Genomic DNA, 27864 nt, shown 5'->3' on the forward strand with positions numbered 1-27864 from the left:
GTACAAAGTCAAACACTGACTCGTTGTTAAAACACACACACACACACACGTATCTGCATATCTAAGTCCAATTAAAGTTCATTCTTCACCAAGGCAGTCTGGAGATAAATGTCACAACAAATACATGTAATGTTATGAGGACAAGAAAGCAGATGAGACAGCTCACTTTCCAGAATATGCTGATGTGTTTATTTACTTTTTGATTGACAGAAAAAAAAAAGCTTTCACAAAGTAACAACATAAAACACTTAAATTGTTTTATACTGTCTGGAACTAAAGACCGCAGAAATCTGACAATATGAAGGGCTCTAGCACTTGCTAGTAAGAGGCACAACTCCAGGGAGTAGGTGCTACATTAACATTTTAACAGGTTTGGCTCATTTGTTCTTTTATAGAGATGTGGGCATGAAAAACGTGACAATTAGACAGTTAGGATCAAAGAGCTACAAAGAACACAGGCTACTTTGTTTAGATGAAACTGGGATGAAATCTAAAATACTCAGACCAACTTGAGCATGGCAGGGAGTACGGAAGAGGATTAGGGCCACTGGAAAAAAAAAAGTGGGCACGTCTTTTTCTTTTTTCTTTTCCTGAATTCTGAGAAAAAAGTCAGAATTCTGACTTTAATCTCAGAATTCTGAAAAAAAAAATAATTTTGATGAAAAAAATCAGAATTCTGACTTTTTTCTCAGAATTCTGACTTTTTCAAAATTATTTTTTTTTCAGAATTCTGAGAAAAAAGTCAGAATTCTGACTTTAATCTCAGAATTCTGACTTTTTCAAAATTATTTTTTTTCAGAATTCTGAGAAAAAAGTCAGAATTCTGACTTTAATCTCAGAATTCTGAAAAAAAAATAATTTTGATGAAAAAGTCAGAATTCTGAGAAAAAAGCCAGAATTCTGAGATTAAAGTCAGAATTCTGACTTTTTTCTCAGATTTTTTTTCCAGTGGCCCTAATCTTCTTCCGTACAGGGAGTGATTTTGTTTTCTTTCTAATATTTCAGTTATTACTCTTAGTTTCATGACACAATTGGGCCATTATTTAGAAAATGTCTCTACTTTATCAACTCTGAAATAACAACCACTGTAGCTATAAACAACAGCAACTTAACATATTTTGGGTTTTTTCACCATATGAACGAACTTGACGGTTTATCACTAAAATGGTGAACTTACTGGCAATCACCCAAAGAGGTATGAACGTCCCAAACTGTCAAGGTCATAAAGTCATCACATCAGGTTCTTAGTAACCGCTTTCTACACAGTGGAAAGTTACCACCTGTGCCAGCCATAAAAGCAACAAAACCTCGTTTCTGCTTGTCTTCATGCACATGGAAACTAGTTATGGCCTACAATATCTTGTGCACAGATGAATTTTAAGACCGAGCCATACAGAATGAAGAAAATAAAATATGTTTTAAGGTGTAGCCATTGTTTTGATTAGCCTCAAAGCTTGAGGATCTTTGCACAAAATATGTAGTTGCCTTCAAACTATATTGTCTTGGAAGGATGTGAAACACAGATTGTTTATTTATTTATCATTTTTAAAGGCACCTCAGCTACAAAGGACATGGATAAAATGTCCACTGCCCTGACAGCTCAGTCTTAGTGCATCGTTGGCAAGATTTTCTTAAAAATGACCCACAGTTAGTCATGGTAGATCATTAAAGGATGACAGGACATCAAGGCAAGAGAGGACAAAGTATGCAAAACATTCCATCAAAACCTTTTGGATCTGAAACATGAAAAACATACTGCATATTCTTTTAGACTTCATATAATTAATATGAAGGGTGAAAATCACTGATAATTCAGTAAAATAGAACATTTTTTAATATCTATGCTAAAAATGTAAAGTCCTAAAGTAACATAAAAACTCAAGGCACAAATACTACAAATAGAATAACCATTGCCCAATGGTGAACACATTACCTGAACAACCTTACATACTTTTAGACTACTGATAATCATGTGATGAAAAAGTCAGTTTCACCTGATACTGAGACCCAGTGAGCTGACAATCAAGAAAACTCTCACCTACTTCTGTATATGGATCAGTTTTGGCCAGTCAAGTCACCTCCTAAAGGAGCTATATGTTAGCTGCCCTGTCAGACCATCTCTTAGTTCATAATGGAAAATACTCTTATTACACAGACTGACTTAAAGCAAAAAACAAAACATACTAGAGACTTGCAATGGATTCAGCCAGCAACCACACCTACCTATAGGTCTTTAGTCTATCTGGCTGTTTGAACTGCATACAGTTTCCATTTCCTTCCAGTTAGCATGCTTGTGTTAGGCTTTAGCACCACAAAAAATATCCCAGCAAAGGGGTATAAACTTCAGTTGTACACTGATAATGGACATGGGTAATGTACCAGATGATCTAATCCAATCCCATGTGAAACAAGGTTTTTATTCTGAATACTGCTTCCCAAAATTTTAATATTTTTCTACAAGTTGGAAATTAAGGCATTAGTACTGTCACTGGAGGATCACATTAATACAAAATATAACCAAAAACAAAACATGACAGCAGAGTCACAAGAAAGACAAGTGCATGCCTTTAGATCCTGCAGATCCTACTCTGTGATAAAGCAGAGTGTTTCTGAAACCTGAGCCTGGATGGGATTGTAGGTTCTCACTAGTCTTTCCAGCTCAAAAACATGGAACATACAGAAAATATAAAACAAAATTCTCTCCATCAGTGGGATATTTTAATTTCAGCGATCAAGATAACTTTCTATGAACTTAAAAAAAATATAAATATGCAAACAATAATGCATCATCTGTTGCCAGTTGTTTTGATGTATTTTAATTTTTTCTTGTTTAAGAGTTACTTCTTAGCAAAAGTACCTTAAACATCTGTTACGCAGTTTATCTGCAGATTTCAAACTTTTAACATAATATAAGCCATCTCCTTCCACTTCCAATTTTACAAGAGGCAAACCTCACCAGCTGTTGAAAACCACATAGAAAAAATAGAACGCAACGATGTATATGTTTAAAAGTTTTAAACGAATTGATTTTCGTTTAAATGAATCTGATGCTGATGCGTTCTTGATTTTTCCCTAAATAATTGTGTGCTTTTATTGCAATATTGCCTGAGGATCTACAGATTGAAACATTCAACAATTTCCAGCCAACCAAAACACTAAAATTAGTTATACTATATGGATATGCCGTTGTACAATTTTGCATTAAATCCAAGGTTTAATTTGCAAATCACTGATTTGGTCTTTTTTCTTACGTGGTACCCATTTACACAAAATCAGGCTGGACAGTTTGTGTTCATATCTTATTCTGACTAACTGGTCTCTAGGTAGGCATGAATCGCAGTTACAGAGGTAAACATATTTGGTCACCAATGCTCTAAATTAGTGGGCAATCCAAAGCAGGAACACCATTTAGGCTGACAACCAAAAAACAAATTGACACATGTATAGGAGAGTAAGAGGTTCATTCTGAAGCTGTTTAACAGGATTCAATAATCAGCAAAAAGTCCAGGACAAACGTGGGCAGAGAACTATTTAACAACATAAAATCTCCAAACATACAAATCATGGTCAAATTTAAATCCTAGCGACACAGAATCATAACGGTCAACATGTCACCAAAAATTCTGTGTACACATTTCTATCATTACGCTCTCTAGTGCTTAGGTTTAGAAAAAAACCTGTTTTCACAGCATGAATACCTATGAGAAGCTCACACCAATGTTCTCTCGTTCTGGCTCTTCTCACTGCTTGGCAACTTTGGAAGAAATAAAAAAAAAAAAAGCCCCAAAACATTTAAAGCCACAGTCCAGACACATCATCCACACATCAAATTGCCATGCTTCATTACATGGTACAGTACAATAAAGAGGTCTATCATCTCATCCAGCACTTGGAAAAAACAAACAAACAAAAAAAAAGCATAGAAAATCATAAAAAACAGAAACATCTGAGACAAAAAATATAGACTTATGTGAAACCATGAACCTGTACTGAGCATGTTGTGTGGACACGATGGCCAGCCATGCTCTTTTTACAAAGTCATGGAGCGCCTTAGTCATGCTTTATCTAACCTTTATTTGTACAGTGCACATTTAAAAAATAGAAATTAAATCATTTAAATACGCAGATCTCTACCTGATGAAATTAATTTATGTTTGAAAAAAAATGTAAAAAAAAAAAAATTAAGGCATGCAAAAGATGCTAACAAATAATGAGATGTGGATGCTTTTTGACCCAAACATCTTACATCGTTAGAACTTCCAGCTGGAAAGGAATGATTCACTCTTATTAAATACTCAAATCAAGGGTAGCTGCCAAAATAAAATTCATGTCCACTGGAATATCACTGTATTTGCTCAAGCATTCAAAGACTATTTACATATCTGTGTTCTGTGATCATTAAGAGGCTGATATTTACATACATGTTCATGCAGATTCAGCAGCAGTGCAGGAGAAAAAACAAGACAAAAGAGAAATACTAAACATCCTGAAACAGAAAATAAATACAATTTATCAAAATAAGAAAAAAAAATGTACATCATACATATATATGTATATAAATGTTAACAGTGTGTCCCTCTTTTAAAAAGATTACTGTTATAATAAAATGATATGTATCAAACAAATGAAATAAAAGTTGAGAAAAAAACAACCATGTTTATTGGCTTGTAAGGTGATGGTTTTATACATCAGACGTGAAGCAGTGCAGAGCCGAGAGCAGGGAGCTGTGGTTTTGCCACATTAAGGCTTTGCAGTAAACATTAGAGTTGAGATCACTGCTGCTCAAGATTAATGTCGACTTGTAGTTAAGCTGGTACAAACAAAATGACATGCAGCAACAAACCCATCAATTCACACTCAGCACACCCACACATTTTTCAACTGACACACAGAATGAATTGTTCATCTTTAGAAACTAGCCACTGCCTTTGAAACGCAAAAAAACTTTTTTATTTGGATTGGATTTTTTCCACAGCAAGATTTCTTGGCAGCATTATATGGCGCTTCTCTTTATCCCTCAGAGCCTGTGCCACCTCTTCTCCACAGCTTTACCTCTGAACTGCTGAAGATAACACCAGGAGGTCAGACTGGAAGAGAACAGGGTGAGCTCAGGGAGTGCAGGAAGATGTGGCTGGGTCAGTTCAGTACTCTGTGATAGGGGCAAGCTCAGGATAAAGGTCCACAGAGATGTTCTTGTAGAGACTACTAAGCGAGATGTGTGGACTGTAACGCAAGTTGTTGAGACCATCCAAGTGTTGCCGCTCTTTGGAATATCTTAGGAGTTTATACCTACAAACAAAAAAGTGACACAGTATCAGTACACTCTACCTGCTCTACTCCTATTTGGGCATTTACGAGATTGAAGCATCAGGTTATTAGACCCAAAGTGTCTAAACTGGTCCAACATTGAGGTAACGGTTATCTAAATATAGTCAGGTCCGGAAGTGCTTGGTCAGTACTTTTGTAATTCTGCCTCTCTACACCACCCCAATGGACTGCATAGCAAACAGGTGCTGCTAATCAAATATACTTGCGTAACTGATCATCAGCAAATGTGAACACATTTACAAAAGCAGATGTTTAGTCAATTTGCTGGTCTGGAGCACTCAGGTGCATCTTGGACTCCACAGGCCCCAGTTACTGTTAAATACCAGAGTTCATAACAGTACAATTACACAAAGACTAAACAGGTATGGCTTGTCTAGAAGGGTTGCCAGGAGAAAGCCCCTTCTCTCTCTAAAAAACCCCAAAACAAAACAAAAAAAACATGGCTCGGTTTTGCAAAGTTAGATATAAACACACCACAGATAAGACCAAAAGTGAAGATGATTGGCTCTAATTCACAAGGCCAAATTTTGTGAAAACAGCATATTAACAAAAAACACACTATCAAGTACAGACTTGGAGGATTGAGGACTTGTGAGTCAACCATGAACTCCTCTGTATAGCAAAGTATTCTAGAGTCAAACATGGGGCTCTCTCCCTCTGACTACTAAATATAGAACAGAATGACTGAAAATGAAAGAAAGGAACCACGGTATTGCAACAGCCCAATAAAAGTCCAGATCTGAACTTGACCGAAATGTTCCGAACCTCAACAACGTCAGGTACAGACGGCCAAATTTCTACAGTACTTAGAGAAACTGATCATACTGAAAATGATTACTGGTTGCAGGCCTTTACTGCAAACAGCTTCAGTTGTTGACTATTTGAACTGTGTCGCTTTATTTTCAGTCACTGAAAATCATAAACTCTGTTGGACTGAGATCAGTTGACTTACTTGATCATTAAAGAATATCTCATTCCTTTGCCCTAAGAAACTCTTGGGTTACTTGTAGTAGACTTTTGGTCATTATCCATTTGTACTGTGAAGCACCATTTGTTACATTTTGCAGTATTTAGCTTAATCTGAGCAGGGAGTATAGCCCTGTATACTTCAGAATTCATCCTGCTACTTCCATCAGCAATCGCATTATTTTATTATGCGATTATTAAAAAATTCACATGGTTCCACATTCCCAGGCCATAACATTTCCGCCATGTTACACTGGTGTGTAGTTCAGATGGTGTGCAGATCAGCGTAAAGGCAGATACAGTAGATGTACTCTAAGACCTCAACACCATTACCAATGGTGTGACTTAAGAAAGTCTGAAGTTAATACAAACACCTCTTGTGGCAACTTTAAATTGTGCATACAGTTTCCTCTCATAAACAGACCCATAGACAAGTGAACACATCAGGGTACAAAGATACAGACCGGTGGAAACCATAATCCAACAAACCTATGTTTCAATTACTGGATGGCCTGCTCTGCTCTTTTTTCTAAATTATGTTTGTGTACAACATATTTTACAGTGGGGCAAAAAAGTATTTAGTCAGCCACCGATTGTGCAAGTTCCCCCACCTAAAATGATGACAGAGGTCAGTAATTTGCACCAGAGGTACACTTCAACTGTGAGAGACAGAATGTGAAAAAAAAATCCATGAATCCACATGGTAGGATTTGTAAAGAATTTATTCGTAAATCAGGGTGGAAAATAAGTATTTGGTCAATAACAAAAATACAACTCAATACTTTGTAACATAACCTTTGTTGGCAATAACAGAGGTCAAACGTTTACTATAGGTCTTTACCAGGTTTGCACACACAGTAGCTGGTATTTTGGCCCATTCCTCCATGCAGATCTTCTCGAGAGCAGTGATGTTCTGGGGCTGTCGCCCCAGAGCAACACGGACTTTCAACTCCCGCCACAGATTTTCTATGGGGTTGAGGTCTGGAGACTGGCTAGGCCACTCCAGGACTTTCAAATGCTTCTTACGGAGCCACTCCTTTGTTGCCCGGGCGGTGTGTTTTGGATCATTGTCATGTTGGAAGACCCAGCCTCGTTTCATCTTCAAAGTTCTCACTGATGGAAGGAGGTTTTGGCTCAAAATCTCACGATACATGGCCCCATTCATTCTGTCCTTAACACGGATCAGTCGTCCTGTCCCCTTGGCAGACAAACAGCCCCATAGCATGATGTTTCCACCCCCATGCTTCACAGTAGGTATGGTGTTCTTGGGATGCAACTCAGTATTCTTCTTCCTCCAAACACGACGAGTTGAGTTTATACCAAAAAGTTCTACTTTGGTTTCATCTGTCCACATGACATTCTCCCAATCCTCTGCTGTATCATCCATGTGCTCTCTGGCAAACTTCAGACGGGCCTGGACATGCACTGGCTTCAGCAGCGGAACACGTCTGGCACTGCGGGATTTGATTCCCTGCCGTTGTAGTGTGTTACTGATGGTGACCTTTGTTACTTTGGTCCCAGCTCTCTGCAGGTCATTCACCAGGTCCCCCCGTGTGTTCTGGGATCTTTGCTCACCGTTCTCATGATCATTTTGACCCCACGGGATGAGATCTTGCGTGGAGCCCCAGATCGAGGCAGATTATCAGTGGTCTTGTATGTCTTCCATTTTCTGATGATTGCTCCCACAGTTGATTTTTTCACACCAAGCTGCTTGCCTATTGTAGATTCACTCTTCCCAGTCTGGTGCAGGTCTACAATACTTTTCCTGGTGTCCTTCGAAAGCTCTTTGGTCTTGGCCATGGCGGAGTTTGGAGTCTGACTGTTTGAGGCTGTGGACAGGTGTCTTTTATACAGATGATGAGTTCAAACAGGTGCCATTCATACAGGTAATGAGTGGGGGACAGAAAAGCTTCTTACAGAAGACGTTACAGGTCTGTGAGAGCCAGAGATTTTCCATGTTTGAGGTGACCAAATACTTATTTTCCACCCTGATTTACGAATAAATTCTTTACAAATCCTACCATGTGGATTCATGGATTTTTTTTTTCACATTCTGTCTCTCACAGTTGAAGTGTATCTCTGGTGCAAATTACTGACCTCTGTCATCATTTTAAGTGGGGGAACTTTCACAATCGGTGGCTGACTAAATACTTTTTTGCCCCACTGTATGCACTATCTAGAGGATGTTAGATCTGCTGCAGTTAGAATCAGAACAAAATAAACTCAAATTAAAATTAAAGGGTTAATGCTGTTTAAAAAAGATATTATTCATTAGAGTTAGGACATTTTGTAAATGTATTTTTTAATATGAAAAAAGAAACTTTACCTCCCAAGAAACTGCACCTCTCCTCTGTGATGGTGAGGAATTGATTTATACTTGCCAATCTCCCCCTCTGGTCGTGTCACATTCAGATCGGCATACTGAACCCTGCAAGGTAATCAAGCTGCATCACTATTTACAGAATTAAAACCAATATTAGTGTATACATAACATCAATAATAATTATGGGCTTTTAATTATTCCTGTTATTATTATTTTAATTATTGAGTGCACAAGTTTGAATTTATATTGGACTTTTTAAGCACGGGAATCAAAAATATGTTTTTCCGTTTTCTATCTCGTGCATGCAAAATGTATAAACATTCAGAACTTATGTCAACGACGTTGCTGAATTGTGTGAACAAATGTTTTTCAGTACATCACTGCAGGAGGGGCTTGTCAGTCGGAAGGTTGGTGGTTCAATCCCTGGTATAGAAACAGCCACTCAAAATTGCCGGTTTCAGCCAGACGTCAGTCGGCTGTCTGTTAACTGACAGCCGACTTTCAGCTAGCAGTCAGTGGTTGGGAGTCCCCTCCTCCGTCCTTTGGTGCGTATCTACTTTCCACTATAAACAAGCCCCTTTAACTTAATTGCAGAGTGTCACCAAGAGATTTCTTCCAAAAAAACTTTGACTTGGATAGTTAGCTGCAGATGATTTTCTCAGTATTACTGTAGGGTCTTTGCCTCATAATTAGGTCTGTAAGTGTTAACGTATCAATGCCATCATCATGATTAACGCGATTAAAAATTTTTTTAACGCAAACAACCCATCTGGAGCACAGAATGGACCAACTGCCCGAAATGCATTGACAGAGACTTCTCAGGGATTTTGAGTCATTCTGCACTCCAGATGGGTTAACTACGTTAAAATATATATTATATATATATATATATATTATATATAAATATATATTAGGGGCGATTGTGGCTCAAGAGTTGGGAGTTCGTCTTGTAATCGGAAGGTTGCCGGTTCGAGCCCCGGCTTGGACAGTCTCGGTCGTTGTGTCCTTGGGCAAGACACTTCACCCGTAGCCTACTGGTGGTGGCGCCAGTGTCCAGCAGCCTCGCCTCTGTCAGTGCGCCCCAGGGTGGCTGTGGCTACAATGTGGCTTGCCATCACCAGTGTGTGAATGGGTGGATGACTGGATGTGTAAAGCGCTTTGGGGTCCTTAGGGACTAGTAAAGCGCTATATAAATACAGGCCATTTACCATTATTTACATTTTTTTCTTTTTTTACACACACACACACACACACACACACACACACACACACACACACACACACACACACACACACACACACACACACACACACACACACACACACACACACACACACACACACACACAGCGTTAATCACGATTAACGTGTTAATGCTGACAGCCCTACTTATAATAGAAAGCACATTGTGGCCACTGTTTTGAGTCCATATAAATAAAATTGAATTTCACATTCTTTTGACAGCTTTCGTTGTAAAGAAAAAAAAAAGAAAAAAAAAGTAAAATTAACTTAACAGGCAGTTTGACCATTTTACACTGCAAATCACCAAAACTATTTCCAGTAAACAGCTTTTCCTTGTGTTCCATTTTAATTTAATCTAATAAACAGATACAATTTAAAAGAAAATTAAATACAGAAAAAATATATATTCTTGCACAGAAGCTTCCTCATAGATCCCAAACCAGATGTGGAGGTTATTTTTGAGACTATTGTTTGCTGGGCTGTTACTTCTTCAGACTTCAGTTTCAATTATGAGTATGTCCTTCTTTCCTTTTCTCTGTTAGGTTGCAATTTAATATTTTATTTTTTAGATTTCTTCAGACTCTTATATTGTGCAAAAGTCTTGAATGACCCCAAATTTCTCTATATTTTGCTACATGGAGGCCAGAACTTCACCTAGTTTCTTTAGGTGCTGTCCAGGCTTTATGAAGGCATTTCAAAGTCATTTTTTGGACAGTGGCTACTTGTCCAAGATTTTTAGTAGATCACACATTGCAAACTCAGCATTTTATCTAGCAGCTTCCTCGGTAGCTAGTAAAGTAAGAACACAACGTAGTTGGTAATTCACCTGTTCCATAAGTCATCATCCTCTCCACCCCAACCCCAAAATGCATTGGGAAAACCATTAATCTTCCAGAACTGATCCACAGTGAGCCCACTCACACCACCAAAGAACTCACTATATGGAAGACTGAAAACAACAAAAGAACACGTTTAATAAAAATCAGAAACTTTCTAGTTGGTTAATAATTCCAGGTCTGTTGCAATTAAATTATTATCCTACCAGTCTGGTAAATTTTCCACATACTCACATGTACATGTATTTGTCCAGCTTGGCAGCAAAGTGGCGTGGCATCTGACCACAACCATAGTAGTTTCTGTCATTTTCAGGGATATGGTCAACATCATGGAAAATCAAGCAGTCCCAGTCCAAGTCCTTCATAGCTTCCATGAATCCCACATTAAATAACATGGCTCTGTTGAATGGCTGGCTTCCACTCTAAAAAGTACACATTTCTGGTGAGCATGGTGCAGTTTTTCTACATTAGCACTTATTTAAAGCAAGCACACTGAATTGCAAATGAGATCTGAAACAATGCAATTAGCAAATTGCATAGCTCACAGTAAAACAATAACTTTAACATATGAACTAGGCAAAAAAACATTATCAGTCCTAACTATATGTAACTTTTGCACTACATCAGACAAGTTATTGCAGACAGTACATTTTGTTTTTTTAACAGATATAAACGTAACAACTGATTATTTTCATCTCACTTGTACTCAAACTACTATGAGGATGGATGCATGGATTTTAACAGTATTTCTAATAGTTGGGGGGGGGGGGGGGGGGGGGGGTCTCCCATGGCAAATTGGTCCTGGGTCAGGGACGACACAAAGAGCAGTTCATGAGAAGAAGTAGTAGTATAGCTGGTACTGATGAGGGAAAAAAGCAAAGAGGATGTTTGGTGTATCCTCTGGAGCAAAAAGGTGCTCTCCGATGCAACCATGGCAGCACTTAGGTAATGCTTACTTCTTAGATAGAACGGAGAGCAATCTACAGTAAGCCTCCAGACGTTGTATTGAAAAATGCAGATGAATGGTTAACAGCTTGCTATCCTGTTTCACATGGAAGCAAACAGGAGTAACTCTAAATGGAAGCATGGGTGTACTAGACCATATTTATTTCACAAGCTTTCCCAACATTTTTTAGATTGAAAGTGATATAATATAAAAATACAGCGTTAATTAAATTGCATTAATATTTAAATCTATGAAAATAAAACTTTCTTCACAGATCAGCAAAAATGCACATGGGCCAGTAAAACTTTGAGACACTGGGTTTTTAGGCTGGACACTAAATTATTATTAATTTTAAATAACATCTAGACTATCGTAATGTCTTGCACAAAAACTTCAGAATACTGATATGCTCACTTTTCTTCACTGCAGCTACAACACACCTTTAAATGCTTACAGACACAAACTGACTCATTCACTAGCACACTTAAACAAATCTACCAGGAGATAAAACATTGTTAGAACACTTTTTGCCTTCTATTGAAGTAAGTAAGTCTTCCAAGAAGACAGAGTAAAGGTACATTTCTTTATGCCTTAGTTTAGATTGCATACATATCTAAACGACTTAACCACTCAGGAGGATTGTAAAGAAGACCTGGACAGTTTGCAGCAATTTATTGACGAGTGTTGAGTGCATTGTTATGGGAAAACCAGGTAACAAGGCACTGACTCCCTCCAGCAGCACAGGAACAGCGTCCTCGAATTGAAGCCCCCCTGAAAACTCACCAGAACCAGCTTCTCCACCAAATGGCGACATGGTGGACATTTTGGTGTCCATAGACCCAAAAAACAAAAAACAAAAAAACAGTCCAACTTTGACGCACGCTTTGCATTCCTGGAAATCCTGCATAAAGATTTTTAGACACTGCACGTGGAGTTCTGCCAGCAGCAGGTTTATCACTACTAAAACAACACGGCATGGCTGTATTGAGTCAGCTGATCTGTATCTACACATACGTCTCTTTCTACTTTTACATAATAGACATGTCTGTAGGACAATTACTAGGGGTGGGCTTTTACCAGAAACATCAGAATCTCAGCTTAAAGCTCACAAAACTATTTTGACAACCACTAAACAGCAAAAACAGCAAACGATTAAAGAGCAGGTAAACAGATTCTGCAAACAGATGTAAAAACAACTGTCGGGTCACGTACACGGACACGTCGTCGGTGCTGAAAGCAGATATCTCACACATTCTGAAGCTGCAGGTTTCATCACTGTGACCAGAATTCACTGAACCAGCAGCATTAGAAGATCAAAACTACGCTTTACATTTGAAAAACATTGTCATGAATTTTGTCTTCGCTGTTTTGCTTCCACCACAATAAAAAAAATCACACTTCTTGCACATCTCTCTCTCTCTCAGTTTACCATAAAAGAAATCTCTATTTTTTGCATTATTCACTTGTTTATTATGCACCAGTCTACCGTTGTGTACAGTTTTATGTGCAGTGCTGTCGGCCAAATTAACATTGGCCGACAGCACTGTGTGTTCAAAAATGGTATACTGGGGACAAACCAAGCCAATTCAGCGATACCTGGTGCGCAGGGAAACATTATCAATATGCTTTTTGCCACATTTTGGTTTGGTGGTGTGTCATGTGATTTTTCTAATGTGAAATATGTGCCTTGGCTCCAAAAGGTTGGGAAACACTGATCTATGTGACATGTTCCCTTACTTTCAGTTTTAGCAAAGTAGGCCTATTTCCAAGCTGCCTTTACTTTCCAAGATTTTAGAGAAGACTGTTTTTAGTCAAATGAAAGATTTTCTAGATGATAATGGCATCTTTGAGGTTTTTCGGTCAGGTTTTAAAACTATTCATAGCAAAGAATCTGCATTATTAAGAGTTTTTAATGACATCCTTCTGGCATGCGATTCTGGTAACCATGTTGTCCTTGTCTTGCTTGACCTAACTGCTGTTTTTGACACTGTAGACCACAATATTCTAATTTCTCGATTAAGTGATGTAGTAGGTATTGGTGGCACTGCACTCAATTGGTTTAAGTCTTATTTGTCAGATCGAACTTTCTCTGTCAGCCTTCTTGGTTCCGAATCATCCTCTGCTCCTCTGTCATGTGGTGTCCCACAGGGCTCAATTTCAGGGCCACTACTGTATTTATTGCCTCTGGGTTCTATCCTTAGAAGGCATGGGATCGCATTTCATCGTTATGCCGATGACTGCCAAATTTATTTGCCACTGGACCCAGTGGTCCCTGTGAGTCCTCCTCTGCAGATTTGGGACCTCTGGAAGTTTATTTTAAACTTGTTGTTACTGATCTTGGTTTTAAGTTGGACAACCAAATCAGAGCAGTGGTGAAGTCCAGTTTATATCATTTAAGGCAACTGGCAAGAGCAAAATCTTTTCTTTCGAGGCAGCACCTTGAAATAGTGATCCATGCTTTTATTTCTTCCCGCCTGGACTACTGTAACGCGCTTTATGTGGGGGTCAGTCAGTCGTTGCTCTCATGTCTGCAGCTGATTCAAAATGCTGCTGCACGACTCCTAACAGGAACTCGTAAAAGAGAGCACATAACCTCTGTCCTGGCCTCACTGCACTGGCTGCCTGTATCTTTTAGAGTTCATTTTAAAATTCTTATGTTTGTTTTGAAATGCTTTCACAATCTTGCCCCACCTTACATCGCTGAGCTTCTTCATCCCCACACACCCTGTAGGTCTCTTAGGTCAGCTGACCAGCTGCTCCTGGGCATACTGAGATCCAGGACGAAGCTCAGAGGGGACAGAGCCTTTTCTATCGTGGCTCCTAAATTCTGGAATAACTTGCCCTTGCAAGTTAGAGAGGCCCCTTCACTGTCCACTTTTAAATCACGTTTTAAAACCCACTTTTATTCTTTGGCTTTTAACCTCAGTGAGACTTAGTTATTTAATTAATTATTTTTTTTTCTTTTTATTTGGCTTTTATTTATATATTATGTAATTTTATTTTATGGTTCCAATGTACAGCACTTTGTGTCAGCTGTGGTTGTTTTAAAGTGCTTTATAAATAAAGGTGATTGATTGATTTCTTATGCATTGCTAAGAAAACTATCATTATGAACTGGATATATAAAAAAATATGTACTCATAGATCACATCAGTCTGGAGAGAACATCTGCTTCCTCAAAAAAAAGAAAAAAAGAAAAAAAAGAAAGAATTTGTTCCTCTCTGATCCCTACTGATCAATCCCATTACTTTGTGGAGGTGGTCGGCTGTAATATTTCCCTGTATGCCTTGCACATAGATGAAGGTGAGTATCAGGCAGTTCTTGTGCGCCTGGAGCCCTGGGACCCTGCTTCCACCAGGGTGGCCGGCCTCTAGTGTAGTCAGCTGCCCGTGACCTCTGGTTGTCTGGGACTCCCACCCTTTGGCTGTGGGCACCCGTCCTACTCCTGCTCAGATGCATGCGCACAGATATCGCCGAGATGCATGGCCTTAGGTTTTAGGTACTCTTGGGGGCTGCGGATTGCCCGGTTGTCCTTGATCTGTATCCATTTACCCCCTGCCACTCTACTCCCCCCCCCCGTTCTGCCTTAGACAGACAGAACAGGATTTTGAAAAGGAAGAAAAAAATCTATTGCATATATTTATTATTATATTTGACTTAGACCTTTGACTGTACTTTATTTACATATTTTTGCATTTAAGAAAATGTTTTCTTTAAAAAAATGATATGGAACAATCAAGGAGTTTACTTTTCTGGCAGATGTATGCAGTTAAACATTGCAATTTCTAAAATGGAAACTAGTTTAGAAAACATTTAACCCAACAAAGTTTAACCCAACCAGGAAAGTTCACTTTGAAAGACTTTGAATATTTATTGTTGCTATTTCGATTACTACAATCAAAAGTTGCAATCCTAGTATCAAGAATGTCATGTGGTAATGGTTCATCCCTACAATTGGTTTTCATTGGGAGCTATTCCTTGGAAAATGCTTTTTGCACATGCTGAGCTCAGAAGAATCACATTCAGTTGAATAATAACCGTATACCCTTCAGTGCAATTAACAGACAACTCACTGTACCTGCTCAATGACGTAGAAGCCAAAATGCAGTCGCTGTCTCTGAAGCATGGGGATAAGGTGTTGGAAAAGGATGGGAAGATGTTCATGGCGATTTCTAAATGGAATAAGGATGGCCACCTATAGGTGTCAGGGTAAGAATCAGCACAACAATGTGCAGTTATTAACTGAAGTTAGTAGCCCAACAAATATTCTCAGTAATAGTTTCTCACTACTCATTTCCTCTTTCACCCCACCAAGTTTGTGGCAGATGCCTGTCCACCTTGAGTTTGGATCTTTCAGAGTTTTCCTTCAGTTAAAAGGGAGTTTTTATTGCCTGTTATCAACAAATGCTTTCTTGTAGGAAAATCATTAGGATTATATCTATAGTAGAATAAGGTATTAGCATGCATAACATGGATACCATCTTTACTTTTATTCTCTGTGAGAGTAAAATATTTCTTTGGTTATGTGACATGAACAACCACAAGAGTATTTACTAATAGTAACATACAAAGCAGGAATAACAATCTCTCGTGCCATGTAAAGAACATGCAGGATTTTGCACAGTTTGAACAAAAATTAATTTTACTGTCACTGATTTGCTGTTCATCGACTGTTTGAATGTTTTATTCCTTAATCTAATCTAATTCAATTTAATTTAATTTAATTTAATTTAATAGGAAAACACTTTCAATAGAGTCAAATAAGGCATCATAGACACTTCACATGCTTACTGTTACATATAGCCCACTTTAAGCCAAGAAAACTATCTGGACAAATTTGGAAATGGAAGAATTGGTGATCATTTTGGCTAAATATACCACCACAACTGAGGCGAATCAAAAAATTATCCAAAGCCAAAAGAAAAGCAGACTTCCGGCTTCCAACTTCCAGTCAAGATACTAAATTTATTTTTGAAAATTAAATTTTAATATGCCACATAAGCACAATCAAAAGGTTTGTTTTTTGTGACACATGCTGGATTCACTTATTTGTCATTAATGCCTTTCTTCCCGAATTACTCGATTAATCAATGAAATAGTTGATAGATTATTTGATTACTACAATCATCTATAGCTGCAGTTCCGCCAGAAGCCATACCAGCCAATACAAATGTTTTAGTACGTTTCATCATTAGTCTTTACAATATACAATTACGAGACTTGTAAAACCCACCTTCCAGCGAGGTCTACAGTCCTTTGGTTTCCACTGGCCTCCAAACTCGACGCCAAAAAACTTGGAGAACTTCATTTCTATCACCTCCATAGGGACCTCTGTCATATTTACTTCCATAAGGCCCTCTGAGGAGATTATTTTTAAGCGGGAGGTTATTCCACAAATATACTTGGAATGAAAAACTAAAAAAAAGAAGAAAAAAAAAGAAAAAACTACAACAAAATATTTTTTCCCCTTTCCCCCCCCAAAATCTTACTGAGCCACTTTAACACTTATCTTCTGATATCAATGTACTCACTCATAGAAGGTAATCGTTCTGGGCAAGGGAGGTTCTGAGCGTAGGTAAAGTTCTCAGGGAGGTAAGTAGTTGGTTGGGCCAGGTATTCACTGGAGTTAGTGCCATCAGGATAATCTGTAGTATAAACAACCAAAATAAGGTACAACTTTATCCCAGCTACATAGTAATATGGCCCCCGAAGCAAATGCTAAATGCGTCAGAGCAGTACCCTTTCACTGGCTCATTGATATACTTAATGTTCCAGTGAAGAAGTAAAAGCACTACTATGAACAACAATGACTGAGGCAATCGCAACCGGTTGCTGTTGTACAATTGTTATCCAGTACTACAAGTTTACTACCTCTTCTGTACTAAATGTGATTAGTGTTGCTTGTGTGACTCAATGAAACAGAGCAATACAATAGAATAGTTCGGCATCTTTCCTAGTCTTACTGGGGATTTTGCTACCGAGCGTTACACTACAGGCCACAGTCACCTTGTTCTACACATACTCTGGTATAACTCTCAAATGCACACAGTAAAGCAGATAACTCAGAAGTTGTAGAGAAAATGGCATATCACAATTTTAGAAGATCATAATTTAGCCTGGAGAAATAATTTTGTTCCATTATAAGGAAGCCCTCTTTAAAGCTCGAACCTTATACTATTTATCATTGATTGAAGAAAATAAGAACAACCCTAAGTTTCTCTTCAGCACTGTAGCCAGGCTGACAAAAAGTCAGAGCGCTGTTGAGCCAACCATCCCTTTAACATTAACTAGTAATGACTTCATTAACTTCTTCACAAATAAACTTCCAACCATTAAAGGAAAAAAAAAAAACTCATAATCATTTCACAGATGTAACATTATCTTACAGCTACTTTCAGTACCATTGATATTTATTTACTCTTTTTCTCCAGTTGATCTTTCTGACTTTGAAGTAATTACTTCCTCCAAACCATCAACATGTCTTTTAGACCCCATTCCTACAAGACTGCTCAAATAAGTCCAACCATTAATTAATGCTTCAATCTCTATTAATCGTCTATGTGTCACAGGCCTTCAAGCTGGCATTAGTTAAACCATTACTTAAACCATCTCTTGACCCAGCAGTCTTAGCTAATTATAGGCCAATCTCCAACCTTCCTTTCATTTCAAAAATACTTGAAAGAGTAGTTGTCAAACAGCTAACAGATGATCTGCAGAGGAATGGCTTATTTGAAGAGTTTCAATCAGATTTCAGAGCTCATCACAGAAACAGCTTTAGTGAAGGTTACAAATTATCTTCTTATGACCTCTGACAGTGGACTCATCTCTGTGCTTGTCCTGCTAGACCTCAGTGCAGCATTCGATACTGTTGACCATAATATCCTATTAGAGCGATTAGAGCACGCTGTAGGTATTACAGGTACTTTGCTGCAGCGGTTTGTGTCATATCTATCTAATAGACTCCAATTTGTTCATTTTAAATGGAGAGTCTTACTAACACACTAAGATTAATTATGGAGTTTCACAGGGTTCAGTTCTAGGACAAATTCTGTTTACATTATACATGCTTCCATTAGGCAGTATCATTAGAAGGCATAGCACACATTTTCACTACTATGCAGATGACACCCAACTTTATCCATCCATTAAGCCAGATAACACACACCAATTAGTTTAACTGCAGGAATGTCTTAAAGACATAAAGACCAGGATGAACTCTAATGTTCTGCTTCTTAATTCAGATAAAACTGAGGTTAGAAAGTCATCATCAAAGATGATAACCCAAGCAAACCTGCTGTTGCTGCTGCTGCTCTAGACCCACGATTATCTGGACCCACAAATAAAATAAAAACTTTTGCCCTGCATTCAATGGAAGCGAATATGAAAAACAAGATTGATGAAGCTACAACCTACAAATTAGGGCTGGGCCATATCATACCGTTCACGGTAATACCAGTATAACGTTAGGCAATGATAAGAAAATGAAATATCATGATAGAATATGGGTAAAACGCACATAAGAAGTGCCTTTGTTTTCATACGCACATGGCAGAAAAAGCATGGCGGCAACGAAGAATGAGAAGGGTAAAAGCGGATCGTTGAATGAAACAGACGAACCAGAACTGGATTGTAAAAATGGTGCACCTTCAGTGGTGTGGAACTGGTTTGGCTTTCGTCCGTCAGATACACACCAAAGCACCGCTTGATGGACTGTCGGAGCATTACGGCTACCGTAGGCAGGAGCCTCGCGGAGTGATACGTACTGTGCTTCAACATAATATTACCGTATTGTGTGTGTGTATAACCTCTTTTTAAGTTTTGTGGATATATTATAAATGGTTATGAGGATCAGGATATGTTGGCCAATTTCCACTGGAAATGCCTTTTGGTTAAACTGTCAGCGAGGAATTTGCATTTGGACTGTTAAATTTTTATATAACTTTAATCCACATAAAAAGCAGCTGCTTGTTTAAGTGAAAATACATTGATGGGGTTTTTTTGCACTGATAAAGTTGTAAAGTTGTAAAGTATTTTGTCTCGCATCAATTATATCGTCAGTTATATCATTATCGCAAATTTTCAAATATATATCACGATAAATATTTTTGGCCATATTGCCCTGCCCTACCAGGTATATCTTGGCATCACTTGTCACCTTATAAGTGATGATTATGAGTTCTTTAGCTTTTGCCTCACCACCATGCCAGCTGAACAATGACACACTAGTGGCCCACAGCTACAATCTTAAATATAATCAACCGATCTATATTAATCAGCTATGTACAACAGGCCATCAAGCTGGCAGTAGTTAAACTGTTACTGGAAAAGCCATCACTTGACCCAGATGTCTGCTAATTAAGCCCCTTTTCCATTAGTACCTATTTGGATTGACTCGCCATGGATCGCTACAACTTCACTTGGATCAACTGGTTTTCCGTTATAATCCAGTACTACCTAACGCGCATGGCTTTTGTCATTGCAACGTCCCACGATGTAAATAATATGTGACACGAAGGCTACAAAAAAGGTGGAGGTTGAGGAAAGAATATACCTCCTGATATACCTGCTTGATCTGTTGTTTTTTTGTCAATATTGAGGATCATGGCATAGTCTTTTGCAGCCTTTTCCCTCGTTGCCGGGTTTTAATGACAGTTTAAATTTTCTAACTCATCAAGTGATGCTAATGACCAGCCAATCGTCTGACGATATCAGATTTTCAGGGTTTTCCATTAGGTCACTTACTTTTTAGTACCTGCTTGCCTGGGGTTCCAAGCGATCCAAGCAGGTACTAAAAAGTAAGTGACCTAATGGAAAACCCTGAAAACTGTGGCTAACCATGCCAAGTCGAACAAAATAGGTACTAATGGAAAAAGGGCTTTATAGGCTATTCTCCAGCATTCCTTTTATTGCAAAAACTCTTGAAATGGTAAAACATGGTCGTAAAACAACTAACTGATCATCAGCAAAGCAATGGGTTATTTGAAGAGTCTCAGTTAGGTTTTAGAGGTCATCACAGTGCAGAAACGGCTTCAGTAAAGGTTACTAAAGGTTTTATGGTCTCTGAGAGCAGACTCATAGTAGCATAGCAGTGCAGAGTTCAATAATGTTGACCGTAATATTTTATTACAGTGATTAGATCATGGTGTAGGTATTAAAGTTACGTTGCTGCAGTGCTTGAATCAAATCTATCTAACAGACTGTAATTTGTTCATGTAAATCGAGGGTATACTCTTCACACACTATGGTTAATTATGGGTTTCCACAGGGTTCAGTGCCAGGACAAATTCTATTTATATTATTACATGATTCCCTAAGCATACATTTTTCACTGCTATGCAGATGAAACCCAAACTTATCCATCCATGAAGCCAGATTTAAAACACCAAATAATGAACTGCAGGAATGTCTTAAAGACATAAAGACCCAGATAATCTCCAATTTAATATTACAAAAATAACACAAGTTGACACAAAATTCAGTTTCAAACTGAAGGCGTTTAGTATTAAGGGAAAAACACACTGGGTGGAAAACGTGATTGCTTTCTCCTATTCTCACATAAATTATCTGTGGTGTATCGCATCTTTGGAAAGCTGAGTTCAATTTCTCTAGCCACACTGAGGCCTGATTACTGCCACACTCGTTGTTAATCAAGAAAGTTTTAAAAGGTTATTGAGTTACTTCTAAAGCTGTGGAACTCATCATGTAGATCCAAGAAGTGGATAGAAAAATCCTGCTTATGTACCAGCCATGGATCAGCCAAGAATTGGGCAAGAATCTGTTAAAGTCCTGTCACAGACCACCCAGCAATTTTAAGTGGCTATGTCTGTACAGTCAGCATTATGCAAACAATTGCTCTACACTCTTTAAACTATATACTGATTTTTGACACGTCATTTCTTGGCTAGATACAAAGTCAAAGTGAGCACTTATACAACCCACCTGTCCCATTAAGAGTACTGTTCTTGTTTGTATACAATCTGATCATCTGGCCGATGGTCCTCACATTGTCCCTCAACATGATGCCTTGAGCCTGCACCATGAAGAAGTATGTGTTGGCTGATGGAAAGAGCAGACATATAGAATTTAGTGTTATTGACTTAGTGAATTACATAAATTAAAAAAAAATTACACATTCAAACTTTTAAATACTAATAATTACCATCTTGTAAATCTTTGCTTTCACTTTTCTTGGTATCCTTTCTTGCTATTGCCCACCTCTTACCTCCAGTGCATACTTCCACCTCTCCAGACTCTCATTCTCACTCCAGATCATAATGTTCTCTGCAAACATCATAGTCTATGGAGACTCACACCTGACCTAATCTGTCAGCCTGTCCATTACGAAGTCTAATAAGAAGGAACTTAGATCACTGATGAAATTCCCCCCCCCCCCCTCCTCCACCATATATGTCTGCATAGGTTCTCAGTCATCCAAGTCATGGTAGTCTAAGGAGCTTTGAAAGAAAGCCACTGAAATCAAATCAAATCAAATCACTTTTATTGTCACATCACATGTGCAGGTACATTGGTACAGCACATGTGAGTGAAATTCTTGTGTGTGAGCTTCACAAGCAACAGAGTTGTGCAAAATACAATAATGTAAACAAGCAAAATACAAGAATGGCTACATCTGAAACTAATAAATATATGTACAATATATAATAGTATATGCATTTCCGGATGTGTATACTAAATATTTTTCTACGTGTGTGTGTGTGTGTGTGTGTGTGTGTGTGTGTGTGTGTGTGTGTGTACACATATTTTACAAATTAAATAGAGTAAACAATAAATAGAATATATAAAATAAATAAAATAAAATATACAGAGTGAGACATGTGCAAAACAGTGGCATTACTGTACAGTGTGGAGTGCATAATGTTAAAGTTCCAGTAGTGAAGCTGAGGTGTCTATGACGTGTTCAGCAGTCTGATGGCCTGATGGAAAAAGCTGTCTCTCAGTCTGCTGGTACGGGACCGGATGCTGCAGAACCTCCTTCCTGATGGAAGCAGTCTGAACAGTTTATGGCTGGGGTGACTGGAGTCCTTGATGATCCTCCCCGCTTTCCTCAGGCACCGCTTCCTGTAGATGTCTTGGAGGGAGGGAAGCTCACCTCCAATTATCCGTTCAGAGCACCGCACTACTCGCTGGAGAGCTTTGCGGTTGTAGGCGGTGCTGTTGCCATACCAGGTGGTGATGCATCCAGTGAGGATGCTCTCAATGGCACAGCGATAGAAGGTCCTGAGGATGCGGGGGCTCATGCCGAATCTTTTCAGTCTCCTGAGAAAGAAGAGGCGCTGCTGCGCCTTCTTCACTGTTTTGTTTGTGTGTACTGACCACGTAAGATCCTCAGCCAGGTGTACGCCAAGGAACCGGAAGCTGCTCACTCTCTCCACAGCAGCGCCGTTGATGGTGATGGGGGTGTGTACTTCTCTGCACCTCCGGAAGTCCACTATCAACTCCTTTGTCTTTGCGACGTTGAGGGTGAGATGGTTGTCTTGACACCAGTGGGTCAGGGCGCTGACCTCCTCCCTGTAAGCTGTCTCATCACTGTTGGTGATAAGACCCACCACTGTAGTGTCGTCCGCAAACTTCACAATGATGTTGGAGTTGTTAGTCGCTGTGCAGTCGTAGGTGTAGAGTGAGTACAGGAGTACTGGACTTCTTTAAGCTGTTTCACTTCTTATCCAAGAAGCTTCTTCAGTTCTAAAACTACATGGTGAAGAGTCCCAGAAATCCCTAATGGAAGTTGTAATAATATAGTAATAATATAGTCAGTAACCTTCGGGTAGTTATGGTAGTTCTGTTCAAGTCCTGCTGAAAAAGGAAATCACCATCTTAATAAAATTTGTCAGCAGATGGACACATGAAGTCTAAAATCTCCTGATAGCTCTACTTTTCTTCCAGATTCCATTACCTTGATTTCCAAATCGAACACAAAATACACTTTTATCTTAAAAAATGACTTTGGATCACTGAGCAACAGCCCACTTTGTGAGTGAGATACTTCTGATATCATCTGTTTCAGGAGTGGCTTGATATTAACAGCGTGACAACTGAAGCCCCTTTCCTGAAGATGTTTGAATGCAGAGAAATGAGTGAGAAGATCACCTTTCACTCAATCGGAAGTTGGCGTCAAAAGTCTTACCTATGATTTCGCTTTTCTCTATTGAGCAATTATTAGAGTAATACACAGAATTTATAAAATCTAGAAATGTATTCAAATTTGAAATAAAATATTCTAATAATAACAACAACAACAACAACCCAAAATCATCATAATTTTTTTTAATGTTATTTTTATGCAATAGACAAGGAGTGCCTCCTTGTTCAACAACAACAAGTTCTATTCTATTGTAAGATATCAGCAGAGTCAGAATTAAACATGTAACATTAAAAGTAAACATTTTAGGGTAGTAGCTATCGATTAATAAAGTTCGTATTCTACAGATCAGTGGTTCTCTACCTGGCTTTTGGACCCACCATCACCTTCATATGACAAACTACGACCCCAAATTTTCCAACATCAAATTTTTTGAATGACAATGTTGTGCAGCTTGAACTGCACAGTATTACCAAACAGATCTGCAAGAGGCGAACTCTTCTACACCAAAAAGACCGCTATTTCCGATTGTAGTTCATAAAAACGGGACAGCACCTTTCCCCACCAAAGCCAGCATACCTCTGCATGATACAAGAGCTGCACATGCTCATTGCCAACATCTTGGCACAGTTTTAAAAACATCTTAAGCTCCATTTAATGTAGTCCACTTGGATGACATCATTTAATGTCTCTGGAAGCTCGGGAACCATATCCTTTGTTGCCAGGGCCTGCTGATGCAGAAAACAATGGTTCCGAGTTGCATTTGGACCTTCCTCAAGGATTCTCCTTATGACCCCAAGATTTTTTCTGTTATGGAGGCAGCACCATCACTTGTGATACTGCCGCACAAATGGGGCTTCTTTAACTTTGCAATGTCGTGTGCCACCAGGTTAGATGCATTGAGAGCCTGTTCATGCTTCAAGCATGAAGATTTGAGTCTGATATAATCAGACATGAAAGACCTTTGTCTTATTTATGAGCATGAACAAATATTCAAAAGAGAAAAAATAGATCTTTTAAAATAAACAATATTTTATATCCTGGATAAAACTGGTGTGTGTTCATGACATGTCTGTCAGCAGGTGTCATTGCGGCTGTCGTTGGCCTTCAGCTAATTTAAACATGGCATCAGATGAATCAGTATCAGTTGATCTGCATATTTTAATCCAACTTTTGTAGCTTTACTGTAGATCTTCCCTGTGTAAAACTAAACGTGGTGGACAGGACCAGCTACAAAGTTAGCTTTTTTAAATTTTACATTTGATAAAGGCCTACCACCACCACTAAACTTTAATGGTGATTACAGTACCCCTGTTTTGGACCCTAAAAAAAAACTGTTTTAGTTCACTCCACCTGAGCTCAACGTCTCAATACCTGCTTCACCTCTTTACTCTTCATGATGTGTATGTGTGTAGACACAATCATTGTGTTGTCAAAAACAAACAAAAACACAACAGAGGGATGCATTGGCTTAATGTTGTCATACTTTGCAGCCTCCAAATCACTGAGTGATCTGAAACTGGCATTGGGTATTGAACTTCAGTTCAGGTGACATTTTGACCATCTCATACTGAATGTACGTATTCATAAGAATCAACCTACTAGTAGTTACTTTTAAACCATAAACCACATTTATATTTTAGATAAAATAACCAGTAATATAGTTAATTGTGCACATGTGCTCTAGGTGGCTAACATAACTTACCTGGAGCAATGCCAGATGGACTACAAGGTAGGCAGTCAAAAACGACATTTCTCAGACTGAATATGATGGACATTCACTAAACGTTTCCACAGAATACTTGTGTTTCTGCCTTTACAAACAAATGACCTGTTGCATTTGAGGCAATAAGCACTGTCAGCACTGACTCCAGCTAAGCACAACCAAACTTTTGAACATTTAATTCTCTCCACCATCCTCACAAAGACCAGGGTCTGCGGGTGTGTGTGAGACAGAGCTGTGCCACACCCGCCCCTCACATGCAGGCTCTTTTATGCTGACAACTTTTATGTAGAGATAATATATCTGTTTTCTTAATTTCTCCACTAACAAAAGCAGTGCTTTCAATATAATGTTGGTTATTGATACTTTGGGTCTTCAATAATTTAGCCCATTCTCTAGTCAACACAGTTGTATTTAAAGCAAGCTGTAGTTAAAAACAATTAAAGCGAGGTAAAAATAGAATTTGTTCCCCTCAATAAAAACCACAGTGCATACACTAATGTATGCACTGCAATTTCTAAAATTCAAACATATGAGCAGCCGATTTTACATTACCCGTGTTTTTTCTCTTTGAATATTTATTATTGCTCACAAATAACACAAAAGTAATTCTTATCAGATTACTCAATCAATTGCATAATTGATAGAATACTATATTACTAAAATAGTCAATAGATGTAGCCCTACTACAGAGCAAGTTCAAAATATCCAGGATCTCTTTTCCTTAACTGGCTTCAGCTATGCCAACAGAAGTAGTTATCAACTTGTCAGCAAAGGGGGTTGCCAGCTTAGTAAGTTAAGTAAGGGTTTCCCAATCTAGGTGCGAGCATGTTAGCATGAAAGGGGTGGTGCTGCTACTATACAACCAGTCAGATACATAAAAGGACTGGAAATATGCTACTAAGTTGATTAAGTCTGGAATCTGCCTTCATTCAAAAGTAGATCTAAACAGAATATTGAAATGAGTTTTTTCAGGTAAGGCAGTTTTGGAAAGTCTTAAGCAATATTGCTCAAATGCTGGGATAAAATATAATCAGTTTAACAAACATTACAACACAGTTCCAGAATTCAGCGCCCATACCTAACAATACTTTTTTCAATTTCACCAAAATAACACTATGTGCAAAATAAATAGTACAAATAAAATAATAATCATTCCATCCCATTCATAAACCAGCAATGTAGTGACAATTAGTATCAAAACATTACCCTCTTGTGCGTATTTTATTATTTCAATGTTTTAATTCAATAGACACATTTGACTGATTAACATAGCAAAATTATTAAGTCCAAATAAACCTAAGAGCCTGGTATCACACTTGAAACAGTGAGCCTGTTAGCGACCTTGTTTACCGTTAGTATCAACTACAACAGCAGCAGATGGTTAAGGTGCAGAGGGTATTTCAAACGTAATTAAATTAACTGTTACCGTCTTAGGTAGTTAGCGTAAACTGCTGATTACTAACCTATTCCGGGAGCCACGTAAATGAAGTAGAGACAAGTGGTGGACATGGAGAAGATGAATATGAAGGCCAAAAATGATCGGTTGGACATTCGCAGCAGCCGCCTCCAGTTCACCATTTTAGCTTATGCCCGCTTCTCTCTTCGCCGATAAGAATCCCATAAAAATACTTTTTGAAGTTAAATGTTCCTCCAGTTGGTAGATGTCAATGCACAGGTGTGGCCAGAGGAAAAAAACTGCACTATCAAAAACTACAGGTGCAGTGCGGAAAAGGCTAACGCTAGCAGTGCTAGCTGGCCTGCTCTCACCTGCCAAGAAATTTCGAGATGGTAAAAGCAGGCCTGTAACGTTACTATCAGGCTACTGTGAGCTTCCAGCTGTACCAGCAGCCGGGCATTGTGAAAGAGTTCCACGACCGACTTAGTGGCAGCAGTAGTTAAGGGATTTCATGGTACTGGCCCATAGTTAGAGTGTCGCCAGCGAGAACTTTTATCGCTAGCAGCTGAAGATGGTCATTGAGGGGGGCAGGACCGCTCTGCCTTCTCCATCAGTCTGCTCTCAGCCGGTGCAACGTTTTCCACACAGTCGGCACCCTGTTTCATCAAATCAAGCTGATAAGCCTATTCATTCCACAAACTGTCGACACTGTGATCTCGCACGGCTGGGGCATTCAACACTACTAAGTGCAGAATGATTTGAAAAATAAACTCACGAAAACAGAAAAGTAATACTTCCGATTCATTTTCTGCTGGCACTGCACTGTTTCCGGGGGGTGTGCTCCTCCACATTTCCATGAAAACCAATGAGCGTGACGTGTCTGTGTCGGTTCTCAATCATCCAGGCCATAAGAATAAGAAATAATAAGAATAACTATTGATCTCAGAGGGAAAAATCATATATCTGCTAACTGTATGAGAACTGAAAAGCCTGATGGCTGT

The 27864-nt window shown here is 38.7% G+C and overlaps 1 protein-coding gene across 2 annotated transcripts; it reads right to left on the bottom strand.

The window, feature by feature from the left end:
• Positions 1-4636: 4636 nt before the first annotated feature.
• b4galt6 (UDP-Gal:betaGlcNAc beta 1,4- galactosyltransferase, polypeptide 6) lies at positions 4637-27704 on the bottom strand. Of its 2 annotated transcripts, none has more exons than XM_026146994.2 (9): positions 26931-27704; positions 21581-21697; positions 17173-17286; positions 16875-16999; positions 15720-15836; positions 10930-11117; positions 10686-10808; positions 8621-8722; positions 4637-5289 (listed from the first exon to the last, which is right to left on the bottom strand). In XM_026146994.2, exons 1-9 carry the CDS (start codon positions 27043-27045, stop codon positions 5142-5144), a joined length of 1149 nt encoding a protein of 382 aa, XP_026002779.1. In that variant the 5' UTR covers positions 27046-27704; the 3' UTR covers positions 4637-5141. The 2 variants fall into 2 exon arrangements, with proteins under 2 accessions (XP_026002779.1, XP_026002778.1); XM_026146993.2 differs by having other exon boundaries at positions 4928-5289; positions 16875-17056.
• Positions 27705-27864: the final 160 nt, after the last annotated feature.

Source organism: Astatotilapia calliptera, chromosome 17 (genome assembly GCF_964374335.1).
Source record: "Astatotilapia calliptera chromosome 17, fAstCal68.1, whole genome shotgun sequence".
Lineage (NCBI taxonomy): Eukaryota > Metazoa > Chordata > Actinopteri > Cichliformes > Cichlidae > Astatotilapia > Astatotilapia calliptera.

Coding starts and splice junctions, on each gene's coding strand:
- b4galt6 (XM_026146993.2), bottom strand. CDS start 27,045: ATGGTGAACTGGAGGCGGCTGCTGCGAATGTCCAACCGATCATTTTTG. Junction 11,118..15,719: donor GCTTCTACGTCATTGAGCAG/GTACAGTGAGTT, acceptor TGTACTTTTTAG/AGTGGAAGCCAGCCATTCAA. Junction 10,809..10,929: donor CTGGACAAATACATGTACAT/GTGAGTATGTGG, acceptor TGTTGTTTTCAG/TCTTCCATATAGTGAGTTCT.